Source organism: Pezoporus occidentalis, unplaced genomic scaffold (assembly GCF_034315485.1).
Source record: "Pezoporus occidentalis ecotype Australia unplaced genomic scaffold, CSIRO_AGI_Poc_V1 ctg84, whole genome shotgun sequence".
NCBI classification, from domain to species: Eukaryota; Metazoa; Chordata; class Aves; order Psittaciformes; family Psittacidae; genus Pezoporus; species Pezoporus occidentalis.
The window spans coordinates 1,672,973-1,696,656 of NW_026916203.1; the positions used below are offsets into that span (position 1 = coordinate 1,672,973).

General features: G+C 36.4%; 1 protein-coding gene across 2 annotated transcripts in view; it reads right to left on the reverse strand.

Annotated features, from left to right (window-relative positions):
• FER (FER tyrosine kinase) overlaps positions 1-23,684 on the reverse strand; it is a 146,641-nt gene that overhangs the window by 56,937 nt on the left and 66,020 nt on the right. For both annotated transcript variants that reach the window (XM_062604255.1, XM_062604256.1), the window contains exons 11-13: positions 18,945-19,037; positions 13,995-14,198; positions 10,849-10,971 (exon numbers count right to left, since the gene is read on the reverse strand). In XM_062604255.1, the coding sequence (XP_062460239.1) occupies positions 10,849-10,971; positions 13,995-14,198; positions 18,945-19,037 (420 nt within the window). The remainder of the gene's footprint in view (positions 1-10,848; positions 10,972-13,994; positions 14,199-18,944; positions 19,038-23,684) is intronic.

Here is a 23,684-nt window from a genome sequence, read left to right on the forward strand (position 1 = left end):
TCTTTGCAATGCGTATAAATACCTGATGTCAGGGAACGAAGAAAAGGGAGGCAGACTCTTCTCAGTGAGTGATGCTTAGAAACAGGGCAAGAGGTAATGGGCACAAACTAATGCCCATTAATTAAAACAGGAAATTAATTCTGATCATGAGGAATTTACTGTGAGGGTGGTCAAACACTGAACAGGTTACCCAGAATGATTTGAGAGTCTTCATCTCAAATCAAAAGGTAATCAAAACACAGCTGGGAAACCCACAGTAGCTGAACCTGCCTGAGCAGGGGGACTGGAGGACAGAATCTCAAGAACACCCTTCCAACCTCAATAAGCCTGTAATTTGAAGAGAGAGAAAAACTTTCTGTGTGTAAATAGTCCATCGAATCCTAGAATGGTCTGTGTTAGAAGGGACCTTTAAAGAGAATCTAGACCAATACATCCCTGCCATGGGCAGGGATATCTTTCTCTAGATAAGGTTGCTCAAAGCCCCATCCAGCTTGATCTTGAACACCTCCAAGGATGGGGCATCCGCCCCTTCTCTGGGTAATCTGTTCCAGGGTCTTACCACTCTCACAATAAATAATTTGTTCCTTGTACCTAACCTGAATCTACCCTCTATCAGTTTAAAATAATTGCCCTTTGTCCTGTCGGAAGAGGCCCTAGCAAAAAGACTCTGTCTTTCTTGTAAGTCAACTTTAAATACTAAAAAGCTGCATGAATGTCTCCCCAGAGCCTTTCCTTCTCCAAGCTGAACAATTCCAACTATGTCAGCCTCTCTTCGTAGCAGAGGTGTTCCACTCTTCTGATAACTTTTTGTGCCCCTCCTCCGGACACATTCTAATGGTCCTATCTTTCTTGTATGTGGATCTCAGAGAACATAACCATTGAAGTCTGCTGTCAACTTCTAAGGAAGGTGGAGACTTGTACTGACTGATGGCTCCCTCTTTTTGCAAGGAGGAAATTATTCATCAGATAAGCCAGAGATGTTCTGGGCAACTGAAAGAATTACACAAGTACAGAAGATTTAAGCTGCACTTGCTGGGAAGGCGGCTACTCACTTGTATCCTCCATATTTTTTGACTGACATGAATTCAGCAGAGAAAAAAAAAAAAGTATGTGTGTGGGGTGTCATTGGTATGGTGACTTCTGTGGGTTTTTTTTCTTCTTACATATAATGTCACAAAATCACACAGAGCACTGCTCCTGTAAGCTGTGCTCAGTGTCCACATTCTAGAGACTTTCTGAATGCCTCTGTTCACCCATACTTCCAGCAGGCGACTCCTGTCAGCCCCATCACATGAATTTCTGTGCCGCGCCACCATGCTGTGATGGGATCCATACTCTGCCACTACTAGTCCTCTTGTGAGAAATACCCTACCAACATAGACTCACAGAACAGTTTGGGTTGAAAGGGATCTTCAGCATCAAATGACCTTTCTCCTATAGGCAAGATTCTTGATTAAAACTACTGCCTCACTGATCAGATCATAAGTAATGTACTTCCTTGATCTCCTCTTGATTTTACTAAAAATCATGCATTCTATTCATTGAAGATTTTCTAGATTTACTTTTTTTTTGCTGATTGGATGCCTCAGCCAGAAGCTGTTACACTACAAACAGCAAGTGTCATCAAAGTGCACACTTTAGCAGTAAAATGCAATTTAAGAAAATAATTTGCAAGTAAAGCTCTAAAGAAAAAAAAAAAAATCACAAAAATGATTACTTGGAGGTATTAGAATAATGGGTTTTAACATTGAGATACAAATGTAAAAGCAAAAAAGTTATACAATTAAAATGTAGTGATTTTTTTACTGCTTAATTCCAATGATACAGTACTTCAGTGAATAACTTTTTGAAAATATTAAAAACATGGCATTTCAAAGGCTTGTTTATGGAGAAAAAAAAATCTGATGCATAGCCCTTTAGAAGACTAATCAAAGCAAATGGCAACATAAACTGGAACCAAGCAATCTGTGGAAGGATTTGTTATCACTGTATCAGTACACTAATCATTACCTGTACTTTTTATGAAAACTTTCAGTCATTTACTATACCAGTATAACCCATTCATTACGTTACCATGGTTCTGCCAGAGCTTTCACAATCAAAGGATTGTTCAAAGTTTGATCATCTTTGTAACTGAAGTTCTCATTGTTGGTTTAGAAAAAATCTTTAATGATCAGCATATGCAAATTATGCAGCCCTGCTATTATCAGTTTCACAAGGTATCAGCAGGTTAATATTCACCTCAGTGGTACATAAATGGAGAGTTTGCTTTTTATGAGATCTTTTTATGAATAGAAATTGTGAATTAATTTTGTAGGTATATAAACTACATCTTAAATTCAGAAGACTTATCATATGTCTCACTCCTGTGGCTACACGGCCGAGCCAGCAGACTGAAAAGGAGGCAGGTGCTGCTTCAATGATTGTTTCTGCTCACAGATGGAATCTCTTCAGAACTGTTCTTTCACTACTCATCAGGCACCACCTGCACAGGCCTCAAAAGCAGACAGCTCCAGAAAATGATGCAACCCTTAGCATGTTGTAGTCTTTTTGACTGCACCTCTCATCATTTGTTTAGTCTTTTAACTTATACATTTATAACGGAACCTGACACTAGCAGTATTTGCCAGATGAGATTAGCAGAAGGTATATACTTTGACACAATTAACAGAAACTGTAACCCAGAACTTTTCCTTTCCTCTTTCCCCTCTCTTTTCCTTTCCCTTCCCCTTTCCTTTCCCTTCCCCTTTCCTTTCCTTTCCTCTTTCCCCTCTCTTTCCCTTTCCCTTTCCTTTCCTTTCCTTTCCTTTCCTTTCCTTTCCTTTCCTTTCCTTTCCTTTCCTTTCCTTTCCTTTCCTTTCCTTTCCTTTCCTTTCCTTTCCTTTCCTTTCCTTTCCTTTCCTTTCCTTTCCTTTCCTTTCCTTTCCTTTCCTTTCCTTTCCTTTCCTTTCCTTTCCTTTCCTTTCCTTTCCTCTCCTCTCCTCTCCTCTCCTCTTTCCTTCTATCTCATTTCCTTCACCTCACCCATAAGCTTTTGTGTCATGCTTCCCTCTCCCGGTTTCTCTCTCTCAGATTTAGTGAAAGCCTTAAAGACTATGAATACAGTACTTATTTCTTTTTTTCCCACTGGGAAGTATCAAAACACAATTCTCCTTCCCCTGCATCTTACATACCCTTGTCTGAGTGTTAACATTGAGCTTCTGGATAAAAAGATGGCAGCTTTCATACTGCACTGTATTTTTCTATTTGCAAAGTAAACTGGTTCACTTGAGATACCTTCACCTGAGATACTCAGGTGCTGCAGCACATAGGAATTACACACTGTAACTCCTATGCAGACAGAAGTGCCTAAGCCCTAGCACTAGCTAAGCCTGAATTTTCTCCTAAGACTGTAATTTTCTCCTAAGACTGTAATTTTCTCCTAAGGTACATGACTCCTCATGCTGTGAAAAGAAAGGATGGAAACCTAACACAGAGTTTTGTATTCTGTGATGGTAAGGAAGCACTTCCAATTACGGTCCCTAAGTCCATTTCTGAATTCAACTCTGAAGCTGCAGTTAGTACCTCTCTCCCATAGCACTAGTAAAGTTAAAGAAAGCATTTCAAGTGAAATATTAAGTTAAAAAGGCAGCATGCATTGCAGTTTTATCTGGTATCTTCAGGCACCTGTGTAGTACTACAACCCCAAACTGTACCAAAGCAGTTTCTTAAAACAGATAGTAAGAAAGAATCTAAGAGAAAAGGTGTTGTCACCTACATCATACCAGTGTATAATTCTGGCTCTTGTCCAAAACCAAACTCATCCGTCAAGAAACAAACCTGATTTTCTAACCTGTAGTGTGTTGAATAACCCTTTAAATACTGCTTCAAAACAAAGTGTCACTGGTTCAGATTTATCTTTAATTAATAAACAGTATTGCAGGGTGAACACTAACAAAGAAAGGATTCTTTCTACAAGTATGTTGTCTCACTAATTGTGTTCAAATTGCACGGAGTTGAATAGGTCATCATTCAATACTTTTGACAGCTGCCAGTAATTAAATAAATCCTTTAAGGACACAAAGGAATGGAGGCATACTAGCATATCATTAAAATAAAGTCAGAAATAAAGTCATGACTCTTTTCCTGTCTGATCATAAATTTCATGATCTTCTGGAAGTGCTTAATTCTGATTAGGAATAAAAAGTAAATATTTCTCCAACTGTTAAATGCTATTACTCTACAGACTAATCAGATACTGAAAGCTAAAAATGTGAGAGAAAAATGTAAAATAAAAAATAATCTTCAGTGTAGGTATAGACAAACAGACACTGTAGTGCCCATCAATTCAAGTCACAGAAATTTTCTTTTCAATTGAGCTGCTTCTACATCCAAGAGAGCAAATCCACCACGTTTCCATATCTAATCATAAACTAATCTGAATGAGAGAGGACAGAACTCCAAAGACTATCAATGCACTACTATTCCTCCCAGAAGGAACCTGCTTAGCCACCTTCTTGTAAGACCACTATAAATCTCTCTAACTCATGCTCATTCGGAGTTTTCCGAATGAGCCACAAAATATAAAAGCGCTTTAGACAAATCCAGTTACAGAATTTAGTGCTTGAGGATGCTTGGTTTTTATGTTAATAATAGATCTTATTTCCAAATGGGATTGAGAAATACAGGACTTTACCACATTCTATTTTATTTATGTCCTATGGTTTTCCCCATGAGGGGAAAGTGAATTATATGACTGCCAAACTTCTTAGCCAAGCACTGTAACCAACGTGGCTCAGCTCAGATACAGCTCCAGTGCCTCTTGAGAGATAACTATCAGACATGAGCAATTTGGCAAAAGCAGGGTTTTGAGATTCTCTATGGAAGTATATCATGGAAATTACAAGATACCTAAACAATAGGAAGGAACTGCCTCAAGGTGGACTTTCACCTTCCTCTTGACAGGGAAGTAAAGATGAGCAGGAACCCTACTGAGACCACTCTAGGCAGAAATATTCTTTCTTTCCTGGCTGGGAAAGGCATCACTGTCTTCTGAAGCCACATCCTCGCACCTATTTTGTTTAATGGTGTTACTTTTCCTTGCTTATTCATCCTCCTGATTTCCTGAGCAGCAGAGCAACAGTGCGTTGTGAGGGCTGGCTGCTCCCTGGAGCCATGGGGGACCCCTGAGGCTCACCCACACCACTGTCACCAGCAAGTGAGCAGGGCAGGCTGGGTGGACAGCCCCAAGTTCAGATCAGCCACGTCCTTGGTGATAAAGCAGGTCTGGGGCCAAGCCAGGAGGTCAGCCTGTGAGTTGGGCTCAGGGTGAAGACCAGTGAGGGGAACCGGAGTCTGACAGCCCATGACTGGTGGGCACGTTCATAGCAACAAGGCAGTGTCAGGCTCAGTCTGGAAGCGATCTGGGCATCAGGGACCAGGGCCTGATGAATGGGGTGCATGACCAGGCACAGGGCTGCGAGGCAGCAGGAGCTGGGGCTCAGGTGAGCAGCAGAGCCTCAGCCAAAAGCGGCTCCCACAGGACAGGGTCTGGCTCTGCCTCAGACCTTCACCCAGCTGAGGGTGGAAGGAGCAATCCTCAGCTGCATTATCTTGTTGGTGCTAAGCCCCATCCAGGACAGGGAATGCTCTCAAGATCCTTACTGTTTGGAGTCCTATCTCCGCATCTTCACTTTGAAGATACTGCTAGATCTGTTGGTAAAATCATAAGAAACAAGGTGTCAACTAGGCAATCCACACAGTGGAGAACTTGCTCAGCCTTGACACTGCTACCTTTCCCCAAAGCTCAGGTACTAGCTGACTGTCATCATACTGAGGGTATTTAACATGTAATTAAAGAAATAAACCTCCAACTGTGAAAAAAATACTTCAAAAATAATCAGATATTTCTCTTTTTACTTGTAAAATAAAGTTCTCTGAATATAAGATGCTAGTTATTAAGCCTCATGGTTCCCTGGACTACAGTGAGTTTCCAGACCTGAGCAGTCAGTAGGGAATCAGTCGGTCCTTTCTTCAGTGAAGACGCAGGTATTAAGAGTTGTGTGCAAGGCCACTGAGGCCAAGGTATGAACAGCAGATGGTGGCTGTACAAGACATAACCTCATTTTAATTCTTCTGAGCTATGAGACTAAAACATTATCAGTATTGCCCTGAATTTCTTCCAGGTAAGCTCAAGTCTGAAGTGTAGTTTTCCTCCTGCCTATCTGCCTTCACTAGTAGAAAACACATCAAAGAAATCACAAATTATTATGCCAGGAAGCAGTCTTATAAATTAATTGCAGTAAATTATAACAGCTTTCAATGAGATGAAAAACATAACCCAGAAGAAATACTTAGTGTTCACATTCCCCTAGCACTATTTTTCTATAATTTTTGGTAACAATTTCAATCATGAAGTACTCTAAAATGGTATTTTTTTCAAATTAACAATGAGCATTAATGCAATTACATACTAAGCATCTTTAAAACAGACATTTAGGAAATTAGATATGAATTTATCAGCCTCAGCTTAAACATCTGTCTTTAAAATCTTACCATTTTTAATAGGAGAGAGAAAAAGGGATAAAAAGAAAATGCCACCTGTGCTTACATTCAGAGTGTCATCAAACAAAACCAAGATTCTTACCCAGAAGCCAAAGCAAGATTTGTGAAAGAGGAAGAGTGAGCAAATCCTGATAAGGTTCCATCACAATAAGAACTCAATGTTACCATCACTTTATTTACTTATTTCATGCTCTCTGTCACATTATTTATTCCAGCTACTTCAGACCACATTAAAATAATAAAGCTGGATGACATCATGCTAATGAAGGCAGTACCTACAGCAAATTCTGCCACCACTTTTAATCTTGACAGTAGGATCAATAAAAGCAAAAAAGGCTAAAGACCTCTAGAAACTGGAAACCTTAGCTGACTTGGAGAATCCCAAAATGGCTGAAGCAAAAGGAAAACATATTGCTTTAAAAGAACTGAAAACATAAGACTTCCTAGCCTAAGAATCTACCTGAACACAGCATGGAGAATTTAGCAAAAGCCTAAATATCCCTCCCTTTTCCCTCACCCCATTCAATTAAACATTAATATTACTCTAAAAAAAAAAAAATTATAGTGTCAGCCTCTCACAAGTACAGTGCATAAGCATCCATTATGCTCATTTTTCCATGCTGTACACAGGAAAAATGCATTCAGAAAAATATCTGGAAAGCAATATTTGCTCTCCTTCTTCCAAATGACATAGAAAATATCAATACTATGAATTACTGAAGCTAAGAGACATTTTTCTACAAGAAAAACAGAAAGTAAAAGTCAGTATTTCATTTTCAGTATTAATGATAATTAAAGACTCTTTTTAACAGATAAGAAAATAATCATAGATAATTTTTTATCACATTTAGATACCACTTAACAGAACTTGATGAACCAGAGGAAAAAAAGAAAGTGAGTAACAGTTGAGTACATGTGCATAAGGCCTAAAAATGTTGAAATGAGAAATTATTTTCTTAGAGAAGTACTATTTTTGACATCACTTATGCCAGTATATCTAATGTGCATATGCTGTGGTTTAAACCCAGTCAGGCAACTCGTTCACTCGCTCTCCCCCTTCTTTCCCTCCCCCTACTCCCGGAGGGACAGAGAGGAGAACCGAAAAGAATGCAACTCCCACGGGTTGAGATAAGAACAGTTTGGTAACTAAGGTATAACACAGATCACTGCTGCTACCACCAATAATAATAATGATAAAGGAAATAACAAGGGAAGAGAATATGACACCTCAGCACCAGCTGACCGATAACTCGGCCCCCCCCCCCAACCCGACCAAGCTCTGACCAATGCCTCCTCCATCCCTGCAGTCCCAGCCCTTCCAGGTAACTCCCAGTTACATCCTGGGCATGACGTGCTGTGGTATGGAATACCTCTTTGGCTAGTTTGGGTCAGGTGTCCTGTCTCTGCTTCCTCCCAGTTTTCCCTCCTCCCTGGCAGACCATGACGCTCACAAAGCCCTTGGCCAAACCAAAACATCATTGTTATCAGCTCTGTTCCCAGGCCGAAAGTCAAAAACACAGCACTGCGCCAGCTACCAAGGAGAAAAATGACTGCTACTGCTGAACCCAGGACAGTATATCAATTTCATGAATCATAAGCTATGTGTTTCAAGTCCTTCAGAGTAAGTACAGAAATAAAGGTAGCTAGTGGAAAAGATTTTTTATAAGAACAAGTGAGTTTTACAAAAGGGGATTTAAAAAAAACCCTGTGGACAACTTCTTTAAAACTGTTTCAGAATAAACATTCATGAGCTGTAAACATTGTTATAGAAGCTGTTCTGCATTATTATCAGCACTGTATTAAGCCACACTGATGAAACTCAATGTGAGCTGTAAAACAGAATAATAAGGCAAATAGGTTTACCTCCTTGGAAAAAAGCACTATTTCATCTGACCTGTTATTGTTCCATAAAAAAACACTGTGTAGTTCAACCTTTCCGGTAAACCAAATTCTAAGTCACTGTAAATCTAGAGGGTAGAACTGAGATTTGCAAAAGCAAATCTGTGTATAAACTGCAGAAGTGACAGATTGACTCCACAGCTTTTCTTTGAGCATTCTTTCTTGAAGATCAATAGACAAAACTCTTCTCAACAGTAGCAGTCAGTATTACCAGGGACATCCTTTCCATTACTTTGTATAACCTATCAGAAAGAAAACTGAAATGTTCATTAACCCTAATGGAAATACTTCTGCATATTAAGACTGACGCAAACCAGCACTATACAAGCCATATGAAAAAAATAAATGGAGCCTATGTGATTGGATTTTATGGATTACTTTCAGCACTTCAGGAAACCAGAGTAGCCAAAAGTACTTTCACTGCAGCTCAAATCTACTACCAACTGGTCATAAAACTAGCATGATTCTAGAGGAAATACTAGTATTTCCACTAATTTTAGTTAAGACTAACTCAACAACTATAGAGAGGAGAATTCCCATTTCATTTTCCCCCATAAAAATAAAAATAAAAAAAAATTAAAAACAAAATCACACACCCATACACACACACACACACACAACCAACAAAAAATAAACCTACAAAAGCCCAAACAAACCAAAACTAAAAACTGTGACAGTAAAAACCCTGTCTTAAAAGTTGTTCTCCATCCCTTTGTAAGGAGATTATGACACAATGTAGTGGTATGGGTTCAAGCCCTGGAAAGACCAACCACACAGTCATACATGTCTGCATGGTTATCACTGAGGTATTCACATGATCTGTTTATACATTTATATCTCAAAGGCCATGAGATCAAGTACAGTCATGGAGAAATGATCATGAAATTGATTTGGGACCATATTTCTTCATAGTATAGGTACTGGAAAAACTGTTTGCCAATAGTTACATAAAACTGTGCATAAATTAAAACTTGACTTTATAAAAAAAAAAATTATAGCAAAACAAAAATAAAATGTCAGGAATACTGAGACTCCTCGTCTTCCAAGTGAATAACAGAGAATGAAGAGATGATGTTTTCCAGATGATGTTTTCCTATTTGAACTTAAGAGAAAATAACTAAGTTCTGATATCATTTAGTATGTAGTAACATACTGCACTACACTTTTACATTTGCGAAAACAGGCCTGCTCTCACAATAACAGGAAAAAGTCCTTAAACATTTAAATGAAGTATTGTATTATAGAAGACAAAAATTTGCAAATAGGTACAAAAAGATATTTTCAGTTTGACAGCCCTTTATTTTTAGCTTAAACAGTTTGTACCAAAATACAACTTATTCATGCATCAAAAATAACGTCTGACATTTTCTCATACGTTCCACAATGAATTTAAGAAATATTTCATGTTCAATAAGGTGCCAAGTTGATAATCACCAAGACATTAGCCAAAAATTTATATTTACAAAGCCCCATTCTTTAAATTTTAAAATCATATAATTTGGTAAGCATAGATAAGTGTTAAAAAAACCCACAATTTTGAGAATGGAATATGCTTTAATTTTTTAGGATTATTAGGGAAAATTGACTAAAATATTGGGGTAGGAAACTAACTCTGAAATATAAATTGTTATGCTTCCTGAAATTCTGTAAACACAGAAGGGGCTTTACACATGCTTGAAACCAGTCTTAAGAAAAAAAATCAAGAACAAATGGCTTACTCATAGTTAAAATGCAAAGATTTAAGTGGAAAAGAGTTTGCTTATGAATAAAACATCAATTAAGTAGATATTAACTGCAAAACTACTGAAGGAAGCCAAGGGGTCTCTTAACAGTGATATACTTTAATATTTTCATCCCTTTCATTTCCCTTCTGAAAGACTTTCTGCAATAGCTTACTGATTAAAGAGGGACCTTTTATTTCAAACTTGCAGTGATGCTGGAATGACAGTACCTTTCTCTGTGTCTGTATACCTTATTTCTGACATAAAATAGAGACAAAAGAGTTGCCATAACTTCCAAATTTCATGAGAACTTTACCAGTTAAAGAACTCCATTTTATCAAAAAAATTTCTTCATCACAACTTTATGGGCAATAAACTACTACTTTCAATTACTTGGAAATTAAATCCAAATGGAAAAGAAAAAACAAAAGTAGGAGGCTATTTTTTCAGATGCTGAATGCCACTCTTTCAAGATAGTAAAGATTTACTATAGAAATCAGGATGGAGCATTATTTTAAAAAAATATGTTGAATGGAGGAGAGAAGGTTGAAAAGCTCGGTCACAAAATGAGCAAGAATTGAAATATCTTCTGAGAAGTTGCACTGAAACATAATTTAAATAACAATACAAACATCCTCTCCAAATTCTTTTCAGTTAAACAGAGTTCTTGGAATGTATGCATTACCTTAACAACAGGATTCAGCAGAACAACACCTGATTTCTTTGTAATAACTTGCTTTGTTGTGTAATGATGTTCTATGAGCTGAGGAATAGTTGGAAATCCAGTTCCTTCAAAACGATATTGATTCTGTATGGAGGTAAAAGGAAATAATTGTTTCTCTACAAGCAGTATTTTGAACAAGAAACTGCAAAAGCGCATGACCAAGCTTCCCTCAATAGTAACAAAGAAATATTTGCTTTTACAAAACTATGTTTTTTTCCTGATCTACTTAATAGCATTTCTACTGAATTAAATGGAATGATAGTTAAGAAGATGATAAATTAGTAAATGCAAAATTACTGCATCACTCATTTAAGGCAACGTGATAAAACAACAATTTATTTAAATTCATAATTTAAATATTTAGGACAGAGTGAAAAAAAAATGTTCTAAACTACAAAAAAAAACCAACTTCCTAATTACTTGAAGTTCTAAGAATTACAGATAACAAACTAAAAACTAAACATCTGGCAATAAAATAAACAGGAGATGAGTAACACTATCTAACTTTGATCTTACTGCATTTACAATGTTTGATAAAATTAATAAATCCCTAGCACAGAGGACAAGATGCATTGGTCTTTAATAAGCAGTACAGACCAAAAGAGTCTACAGCAGCCAAAAAAAAAAAAAAAAAGAGCAGGTTATGCACAGAATTTACAGAGAAGTTGGGCAAGACAGAATTCCCTCCCTCGCTTCATAAATTTATTTATTTTTATATATATATGATTAAACACAATGGAAACAATTAAATCCTTACTAGTTTCTTAGAAGCATGTAACATTTTCTTAGCTATGAATAAATGCTATGACATAATTTTTTCAGGTTTTAAGGAGAAAAATTGAAATTGTCATTGTTTATCTTTGCCCACACTCTTGATGGGGAAAAAAATAGCAAAGAAGTATTTATTTCATTCTCCTGAATGTCTTACTAAGATAACTAACATTTTGATATAGCACAGACTCAAGAAACAACAGCTGCCTTGAATGACAACAGTGAATTTTGGTGCTTAAAGCTGAACGCTAAAGTCATTTATCACACACATAGTTGTATTAACATTAAACTTCAAAATGATAGAGTACACATTTGGACACCAAGTTTGGTCTCCATATGGGGACTACTCAGTGATCCAAGGGGGTGATTTGACTGGTCACAGAGACCTGATTCCACACAGCATACCAATGCTAACAAACAAATCTCTTGCACTAAGCTCTCCTCAAACTTCCCTACCAAAATGCTCATGAATACAATTCCGCTTGTTATGTGACCATAACAATCCCACCATCTAAACACTTTTCAGAGCCCAATCAGCTTTATTCTTTCTACAATTAATGCGCTTTTTTTTTTTTCCACCACAATAAATGCACAAAATTAATCAAATAGGAGTACATAAGGAGTCCTGCATTTCTTTAAGAAAAAGGTTTTAACTTCTATGATTGTCAAGGAAATCTGACACAACTGCATCCCACGAACAGATGAACATAATGCTCTATTACTAAACTTAAAAGCAGAAAAATTGAGTGACCTGATGATGTTTAGACCATCCAAGCTATGCAATATTAAACAGCATCAGTCTTACATTTCAGATGTCATTCCTAAGAGAAAGTAGTGAAATTATGGAAATAAAGGCAGCTTTTTTTTTGGTGGAAAATTCCAATATAAAATGAGTCATCTTACAGGCAAGCCTCAAAGTAATACTTATTAAGCAAAATACTCTAGTTTAACTGACTAGGAAGTCCAATCTACATTTCTATGAAGATCTACTTGTCGCGTATTTTACGCAAACCTGCTCCAGCCAAGTATATAATGTGCATTTATTTCTGTGGTGTCTGGATCAGAGAGATCCAAGCACCTTGTAAGACTGTGTGTCTAGGTACAGGTAATTTAATTGCTCCTATTTTCTCATTCCTCATCCTGCCATGTCAAAATGCTTTCAGGATATAAAATTAAAATAAAATCAACCCTGACTTTGTGTGAAGGTTCACTTCTATAAGGAAAACTCTAGGTGAAAATGAATTAAAACTCCAGCTGCACCAGGTCAGGGTTAGGGTTGGGATTAGGGCCCATAATGACTGATATATAATTGGCTTCTGTAAGCAAAGCCTCCCAACTTCTGCAAATTTTAAAAACATCACTGCCTTTCATTAAAAAAACCAAACAACACAATATTGACTTCATACAGGCATGCTGCATCAGCTGGGGATTTTGACAAGTAAATCCCCCTTTGTAAATCTCATTATATGATTAAATTTGTGGTTTTTTTTCCTGTATGTGGGAGATTTTATTGTAAGAGACTGAAATATGTTTTGGCAGCATTACTGAATCAAAACTGAGAATGATTTGCTGATATGTCATACTTCAAGAACTTCTAGTAATGTTATAAGAACTGTCATATTTTGAATAAGTTTGAAATTCTGTAAAGTGAAGCAAATAATACATTAAAAAACACAAGTAATGCATTAAGAAGAGTAAGGAGAAATACACCGCAAAAAGGCATATAAGAATTAAAATACTGTTTAAAATGGACAATTTTTGCTAAGTTAGAGCAAAAAGGAAATAAATTCTGGTCCTTAGAAGGATATGAGCTGTGCAACTACCACAGGTTTTTGTTATACTGAACAATATCCGTAGGGCTAAAAAGAACAGAAGCGTCTCTAATGTAACAGTTTAAATTCCCAGCCACACAGAAATCAACACAGATTACTTTCTCCTCTGTGCATGTTTGCAATTTTCAATGGAATCTTTACAGTCTGAATTAAAAGTAGCCTAATAAGTACCAATTACGAAAATGGGTTTAAAAATAAACGTACATGCATAAACTAGTAATAACAAATTTTGGATTTCAAAACATTTACAGAAATATCTTGACTTTTCAAAGTAACATAAAAGATATTGGATAACCTCATATTTTGTAATTTTAACTTATTTCCCAAAATTATCTTTCCTCTCCCTTGATTTCAGCATTGATGGAAATATTTCCAAGGGCTTTCATATTTTCATATAAAGCCTAAAGCCATTTGCCATAGTAAATTATGCATAGGTTACACCGGTTAGCTGAAACTATATATTTCCTAACATTTAAAATATCCAGTACTATGCCAGAGACGTACATCAGCATATTGTATGATAAAGTGTCTCCGTTGTCCATCTGAAAACACAGAAAGGACATATTCACCAGGTTTCCCGTGGCTCTCTCGCACCAAGAAGTCTCCTTGCTGTTTTAACAGCTCCTGGGCTTCTATTCTTGGAATTGCGCCATGATACCAGTCTTGCTCAGCCAGTGGTTTCTCAGTGGTTGAAATTACATCAAAGAACTTTGGAAAAATATTGAAAAAAATGTTACTTTGATAGCTTATTTTTAGTTTACTTTTACATGGAAAGCATGATAAACAACGATTTCTATTTCTGTATCTAAATTATGTATTTCTGTCAACAAACAAAATCAAGGCTCTTACATTTACAAAAATGACATAGTGATCACCTTTTTATCACCTAAAAAAAAAAATAACATATAAAAAGCAAAAGATCATGGAAACAGCCATAAAACTATTTAATATTTTTCATTTGCCTTCCATTTTTCCAGAGTCATGCTAACCAACTTTTTCTCAAACATCTCAAGTGTTATTAATAATTCAAAATGAACCATTTCTTTTTAAAGACAGAAACTTCTCAAATATAAAAACATAAGAAATTAGTTTCTACAAAGCATCTGAATTAGATAAATTGTTTTCACCAATTTATTTACCAACTGCATCCCAAATCAGTTAATAGCTCTATGAGATATTTTTCCTAGCATTTACACTGTAACACAGAATATGCACCTGAGTGTACTGGCTATAAATGGGAGTTAATGAGTTTTAACTACCAATTTAAAATATTAATTCTAACATGCTTACATTGTTTAGGAAACTGAGAAACACTTAGTATTTTGGTCAGTGAACACTTCCGATTTATTTGTTACGGCTAGACAGAAAAGCCCTTACTTAAGCTCTATGTCAGTCAAATCATTAGTGCCAGCACTCATAGAAATTCTCACCACCAGAGTAGTAAAACTGAACAAAATAACAGTGCATTCTGTTTCATGAGTTGAACAGGCATGCGAATGTGTCCCAGGCAAGCCTGCTGAGCTGCGTTTTAGATAACAGTAGGAAGACCCACACCTCAATTATGCACAAACAGATACAAAGAAAGCATACAGTTCTGAATTAACCTCTCCTACTGCTCTGCCCTGATGAAACATCCCTTCTGAGTGGAGGAAAATGCCATCATATACTTCCTCATGCTAGTACTGTCCTCTTTACTTATTCTGAGCCCCAATTCTCTCTCCCTATTTAACAATCCACTGAAATACTATTTTTTTCCCAACAATAAGATGAAGCAGTCCCCAGCTGCTACCCTTATTCAAGAGAAAAACTGAATGAACAGCAGTATATTATTTCTAACTCCAAAAAATGACACATTATTCCTGTACTTATGCTGTCAATGAAAAGAAAATAATAATGGGAATGACATTTTATTAAACTAATGGTGCAGTATTTCCACATATATTCTGAGCTCAGACTTTGTATACTTCATAATTTTTCACCTTTAAGCCAGCAAAACATTTTGTCAGGACATTTTTGCCCCCAGTGTAAAAGAGGGGCACAGACATATATAAGAAAGAAAACCAAGAGATTTAGGTTGATAAGTTATAAAAACATAGAAACATAGAATAGTTAGGCTTGGAAAGGACCTTAAGATCATCTACTTCCAACCCCCCTGCCATGGGCAGGGACACCTCACACTAAACTGTATCACCCAAGGCCTCGTCCAACGTGGCCTTGAACACTGCCAGGGATGGAGCATTCACAACTTCCCTGGGCAAGCTGTTCCATTGCTTCACCACCATCACAGGTAAGAACTAATTCCTTTTATCTATCCTGAACTTCCCTGTTTAAGTTTGAACCCATTAACCCTTGTCCTATCTCTACAGTCTCTAATGAAGAGTCCCTCCCCAGCATCCCTATAGGCCCCCTTCAGATACTGGAAGGCTGCTATGAGGTCTCCACGCAGCCTTCTCTTCTCCGGGCTGAACAGCCCCAACTTCCTCAGTGTCTTCATACGGGAGGTGCTTCAGTCCCCTGATCATCCTTGTGGCCCCCCTCTGAACTTGTTCCAACAGTTCCATGTCCTTTTTATGTTGAGGACACCAGAACTGCACACAGTACTCCAGGTGAGGTCTCACAAGAGCAGAGTAGAGGGGCAGGATCACCTCCTTTGACCTGCTGGTCACGCTCCTCTTGATGCAGCCCAAGATACGGTTGGCTTTCTGGGCTGCGAGCGCACACTGAAACCGGCTCATGTTCATTTTCTCATCAAACAAAACCCCAAGTCCTTCTCTGCAGGGCTGCTCTGAATCTCTTCTCTGCCCAACCTGCAGCTGTGCCTGGGATTGCTCTAACCCAGGTGTAGAGATAACTCCCTATGGAATATCCTACCTTTTGCCTCCATATACCTGGCTCATTCATACATGCTAACATACCATATGAAACCAACATTAATTGCACCTATTAGCCTAAAAAAACAACAAAAAAGTTATAAATAATAATAGATGTCTGTGCTAAGCTCAAATGCCGCAGTGGCAAAAAAACATAGGCAGTGGGGCAGACACTGGTATTCATGATGCTATTCATTCCGACTCTTCATACAGTTCGTTCATAGCACTGCACTCCCACATGCACATGAAAGTTGCCCCTTTTCTTGTTTTCACTCCTCATTTCATTAAACTTGTGTCTCTTCCTATTACAGAAAACTGGCTAGAATTTTCCCCACAAGAAGCACATTAATTACTAACCTTGCTCTTCAAACTATACTGTTTCTCTATATTACCCTTTACCTTCACATTATGACAGCACAAAAATAATTTAAGTAACAGGTGAACTCCTGGCTGCTTTTGGAAGCGCGGTTTCTCTATGAATATGAAAAAAAAACCTGTTTTCTCTAATTACACGTAAAATCCAACTTCTCCCACCAATTAAATATGGGATGGTGTTTTAGAATAGCACTGTATTTAAACCAAGATATGGCTCTACTTCTGAAAGTTTCAATACACTTAAAACACATAATATGAAAACAGCTAGTTCACATCACACTTTTTCCTACTCTGCTTCAAGATCCTTTTTGGTCTTAATCTATTAAAAAATAAATAAATTCTTTTACACCTGTTAAAATTATTTTATATCACACCTTCAATAATCACTTTGGATACTTTGTTGATGGGTAATAAGTTTTAAGTACCAGCTTACACATTTAGCAATAAGCACAGTGATGTAACCGTCACCATGAAAAAGCCTAGCAGCTGACCACATTAGGAGCTAAGTACTAATTCGCAAAGTAAATTTTAGCTGTATATGCATGGTTAGGTTTTCTAACACATGACAAATTGCTGAATTAAAACACGGCAAAACTGAAAATTGGTTAGTTTATATATTCTGACTCTGAAATGCATTTAAGTGATAAGTAATCAAGAGTACAGTTGTTATTCAGATTTTACTTTCTGCCTCAAATGATCCAATTCAGATCTTACTTCTCCCAAACATATTCCAAGGTTTCAGCAATCCTACCCACCATGTATATACACAACTTTCATGGAATTAACAGTGACACAGATTGGAATGAATACCAAAATGAGTCACGTAAGTTCTTTAAAATGACACTTTAAAGCCAATGAAGATTTTGCCATCAACTTCCCCGATTTAATCTGAAGTGTTTTATCTTGACTCTTCTTGCAATTTTTTCTCTTCCAATTTTTCTCTGAAGCAGTTTTGGGTAGTATTTTTAAATATTAAAAAAAAAGAATTAAAAAATCTAAACAAATTGTACAACACATACAAATAGACAAAGTTGTAGGCCTACACAAAGAACAGAGACCACAGCAATATACATGTTAATATGTTTTTATTATGAAATGTTGCACGTTTATGTCAACTAGAAGTTTTATAAAGCAAAGATTAGGATACTGTTGAGATTTTATGTATCTCCAAGGACACTTCAATATTTTAGAAAATAACTGCATATGTCATGCAACTTTCACACTTCTCATAGGAAGAGTCTTCCTGTACTGATTTTATTTCATTATCATATTTATTATTTCATTATTCCATTCCATTCCTTTATGACAGAAATTTTCCTATGAATACAAATACACACATATGTACAAACATGTTTGTACGCATATATGCAACTGTAATTTCTTCCACACATTCTGAAGTGTTTAGCTTAAATAAAGTTTACTGGGTCCTTTAATGGGTCCCTGGATTCAGTGCTGCAGCATAAACCAGAAAATTCATTCATTCTAACGTTTTCTCAAAAATGCTTTTTTTTTTTTTCTTGGTAGGGGGAAGGGTTAAGATGTTCCACTTCAGGAAAAAAAAAAAAATAATCTGTCACCTCCCTAAGGAGGTGCTCCAGTATTTTAATCAATCTTGCAAGCTTCTTGAAAACAGTCAATACAAAAGCAAATGAAACAAGAATGTTTCTCCATCCATTAGGGAACCTGAACAAAAGCCAACTAGAAGAGATACTCAACAAGCACCTTTAGTGGGGATTGAAGAAAGATGCATAATGCCTAATTATTTAAATAGTAAAAGCTATTGAGGAAGTAGTAGTAATAACATGCAGATATACTGGTGCCTTTATAACAAACATGGGGAATATAATTATTGCAACAATTTAACACATGCATGACCTACTACAGGCTATGACAACATGCTGTATTTCCAGTAATTCAGACTCCCTGGGAAGGGTACTCCTGAAAGTATATCACCAGTCTTAGAGCTATAAAAAACATGTAATTCTCTCTTTTTTTTTTTTTGATTAAATGCAGTAAGTTGTTCTCACATACTAATATGCCACAATATTATGTCTGCTGATCAATCAGAACACTGTTTTTATAACATTTTAATGTAATTTTTGTCCATATAGGTGGAAATTCATGATGTTTGAGGGAAAAAAAAAAATCCCACTTAAACTGTAAAAATAACACAGTGTACTATAACAAGCACATTATTGATGCTACTTACCGAGGATGAGCCCAGCATGGATTTTGGAGACCTTATAATTCCAGCTATGGAATGACGTATAGTATCAAATCTTGAGACTTTGTCTTTCTTGTCCTAGGAGAAAAAACAGTATCGCCAGTGAAACCTAGCAAATTGATATGACCACTGAATTACTGGAGAAGTGCAAACTTCAGTGGGATAAAGCTAACCCATTTACAAATTCTGTAATTTCTTAAATATTTTGTGTAACTATTTTAAGTATCACTATTGCTACTTATAAAGAGAACTGAAATTATTTTGTATACTAAAAGTACAGGACATAATTCTCAGCTCACTCTCTCCTAAAATACCTATTATTGTAAAAGGACACTGATTTAAAAAAAAAGTCCGCATAGTAAAACAAAAATATACAGGTACATTATCCTTGCTTAACATATGCTTGGTTTTTTTCCCCTTTCATTAACATGTCCTTCTCTAACAACAGACTACTTGTAAATACTAGTAGCAATCAGTACAAATTATAGGATCCATCTGCTTTCTGGCATTACTGTAAATCATAGGTGCAGGCACCATCTGGATTTTAAACTGTAAGTAGAGAGATCTAACTGGAACATTGAAACAGCCCTTAAGCACCACTAGTTCAGCACATGTCAACATAAATTCCAGGTACTCATAACTTCACTTAGCCCAAAGCCTGCATATAACTTAACCTCTGATTTATCATCAACTCTCCAAGTTAGTATCAAAGAATCTTTCAAAAAATACAAAAATGTATTTTTTTAACACTGACAAACTGAGTTTATTGCTTGCAAATCACAATCAGAAACAGGAAAGATATTTTAATGAGATTCTGCAAAGTAATTAAACCTGAAGCAGAGAGATCACACATGAATAAACTCATTCTAATTAGCTATAGGTTATCCATAAGCAACTGATAATGGAGACAGACTACACTGTTTGCGAGTGTTACAAACAAAAGTTGCTTCCAGGTTTTGGACACCTCTGACTGAAGAAACTGAAAATCTGATAATATAATAAAAGTAGCTTCAGTTTATTCCAGGACTTCAGAATGAGGAACAAAAACTGAATATACCAGTGCTTGAAAATGACTCAATTTACTTAACAGGATACAGGTTAAACATTGTCTTAGCAATAGAAATTTATTTATCTGGCAGTAGAATTCTGCAATGTGCTTTAATATGTATGCTGGGCAAAAGAGCACAAAACCCAGTCAAATAGTAAAAATAGTAATAGGGATTTTATTATTCTCTGAAATATTCCTAAACTATGTGTCCATTTACCCATCAATAACATTTATATTCCTTTTCATCAGACTCAAGTAATATTTTATGCCAATTAATTTTCTTATAATAAAAATCTCTGTGCTGGGACCTGATTTTTATTTTTGCAATATTGATGAAATAAACAGAAAAAAAAAATCTTATTAATGACTGAGGGTGACAAAGACTAATTTTGTTTGCATGCTGGGCGTTGAATGATCCACTTATTTCACACATCTCTTCAGAAGTGCGCCATGATATTTAACTGCACTTAAATGTATTCTTCTTACAGATCAGGAAAAAAGTAAGTTACCAAAAAGATGCATGAATTCCATTTACAATTCCCCTAAACAAACTCAGAAGTTTTCTTTCTATTTTAAGCTATGTTTATTTAACAACACCACCAAACTACAAGTGTGGCTCTACAGTCACCAAATTCTCCTTACTGAAAAATGTTTTTTATACAACAGGGAGGTTTATTGACTCCTAAGTACCAGAAAGCTTCGTGGACTCAAACACCAGAGGACTTTGACAAGCAGCACCGAAAGCTACACAGAGGCTAATAGTCACATTAAACAGAATGAGCATGAAAATGCAGATTAAAGGGCTTTGTTCAAAATGTGGTGCATGTCCTGTTCAAACTACATTTATGAACTCTGTTCAGTATTTTCACAGCACTTTCTGTCTGTCATACTAAAACTACTCTGTATCTTACAGCAATGAAGACTTATAATTTGTTGGCACAGCAGGCATTATCAAACATGTGACACACACAACCATAGCTTGTACTGAGTTTATTTCTTCCATTTAATAATTTTTAGGGCAACCTGGATAAAACTGAAAAGCAGCAACAGTGGTCTTTTAAAGAATTTTTCTCTTTTTTCGCCATTCCTCAGATGCAGACCACCTTAGAAGGATCCATTTCATTTTGCAGGAAACCAGTTTTCACTGAGAACAGTATAATCACCAGTGTGAAGAGTTTTTTTTTATGCATATGACGTATATTTTTTTCCTAAACTTATATAAGAATACAACCCAGAACAGCCCATCTACTTTTTTTATATTATACATATTATATCATACAAATTAAATTTTATATTTATGCGTGTGTACAATCTTACTAGTTAAGTCAGAGCATTATTTTAAGTCTACTTTACAAAATAAAAGGAAATGCTCATCAGAGCTACCCTTCACTGATCTCCATCCCAGTTACATCAAAGTTTGAATCTCTCAGCCAAGGCCCTCACAATTTAGCAAAGGGTTTAGTAGATGAAAGGATTATCTCAGGGTATCTGAAGGAAGCTAACAGAGAGCAAAGACTCTCCGTGTCCTCAGGAAAAAAAAGTTCATTGTAATTCCACACAATACTCACTCCAACAAACATCAGGCATCAGACCAACCAGGACAACCTTGCTGGCTATGTAGTCACTACATACACTTCAGACAAACTCATAAGACACGTTACTATCTTGACTAACAAACCTGATGAGGACATGGGAAAGTAACTGGGAGCTCTCCATGAGTGATGCTGTACAGAGCATTATGGAGTAGCATGGTTCCTAGAATACATGATCCAGCTATAAAACATATTAGCTGATTCAGTTTCATTTTGGTTTAAATGAGTGACTTTCAGAGATGTTAGCAAAATCATACCATGATTCCTTTATTTTATACTACATCAATTTCATTAAAAAGAAAACTAACTTGTGGGCCACAGAATTTTATTCGATGACTAAATTATTGTAGAATAAATTGTAGTTTATCATTAAGAAGCTAGATACAAATAAAAATACATACTGTCATTAGAGAACAGTCATAATCTATTTCTCTGATTGTGTTTAAGTGTACTTGTGGCATGACGGTACATCATACAGGGAATTATGAAAAATTCATTGACCGATAGTTCCATTTTAGGACTAGCTGGATTTCTAATCACTCTCTGGAATGAATTTAAATGAGTCTCCACCACATTTGGGACTGGCACCTAGAGCAGGTAATGAATTTTCTACACATTGGACGATTACACCTACCAAAACTGCTGAAAAGCCAACTACTTACTCTGGACTGACGGAAGACTGAAAGCAAAGAACCGTTTTATGGGTGGGAATTATTGTCATTATCCTGTTTGATAATAATGCAAAGCACTACCGCTTTCATTTCCAAATAATATAGAAAGGATTTATTAAGAAAAATAGCTTTTATTGAGAAACTTGTTGACAGCAGCTACTTGTAACCATCAGATTAAAGTGCTCTGTCATATTTTACAAGAAATCAATTTTGGATGCAGCAGTGTTGTTATAATTCTGCCACAAAACAAGGAATGCTGAACTCCTGTTTCCAGCTGTATACATTTCAGTTGGACTTTTGTTCCAGTTCTTTTTTTCCTTCTTAACAGTCGAAACAACTACCTCAGCCCTTTTCACGAGATGTCACAGCAGAAGACAACCACTCAGGCTCTCTTAATTTTACTTTCCATTTTTCAATTTCGACAAGATGGAGAAAGGAAAAATAAAACCCCTAAAAGAAGTGCAGGATTCAGGGCAGCCGTAAAATGCAAGGGAAGCACTCCCTGTTTTGGCTGAGGATTTCCTTAAGTGCATTTTCTACACGAAACACAGAAAGCCAAGCTTCTCTCTTTCGTTATGTTCACTCTGGGGGATTTTGTGCAACATGAGTTCCTGTCCATTTTAATGGATTTTTCCCTAAAATTTATCTTCTATGGCCATGCACTGCAACTGTTAGGGTCTTGTGGACAAAAATCTCCTTTTTGCCTGACATTCAGTTCTGTCACAGGGCAAAATCATCACAGAACTTGGAGTGCATGAAAAATAATACAATATACCCAGAACTGTGACACAACCAAAATGACAGGCCTTAAAAATCACATTCACAATGGTATTTCGAATGAACCTAAACAAGACAAAGCAACAGTGCAAAAGATTTTTCTTAAATTGACCTGCATAACATAAAAGCCCCAAAGAGCCTTTTAGCTGTATAAATCCAGAAAAAATGGCTGTATGTTAGATTTTATATATATATATATATATATATATATATATATATACACACACACATACACACTCTTTTTAGAAAAGCAAGGAAGTAGGAAGCTGGACAGGGATCTAAGAAAGAAAAAAGAGCTAATGCTCCCAAGCGACAGGCTAAGAGTAACATATCTCTACTGATCAAAAGGTGGAAGATTAGCAGTAAGAGGGACAATGGACAATGCAGCATATATTTAATACTGGTAAAAACACTAGCCAAACACGTACATATAGGTAATATGAACAGGATACAGAGGTTGAATGTGAGCTTGCAAATGGAATCAGAGAAGCTTCATAGGAAATTTAGAGGAAATATGATGAGACCCCTTCAACTGAAAGAGGAACTAAATTCTCAAGAAAAGGACATTGCATTATCAGCGACATCTAAAAGGTGAGCATGATAGTACTGTTTCTGCAATTTGGCTTGGGATCTGGTC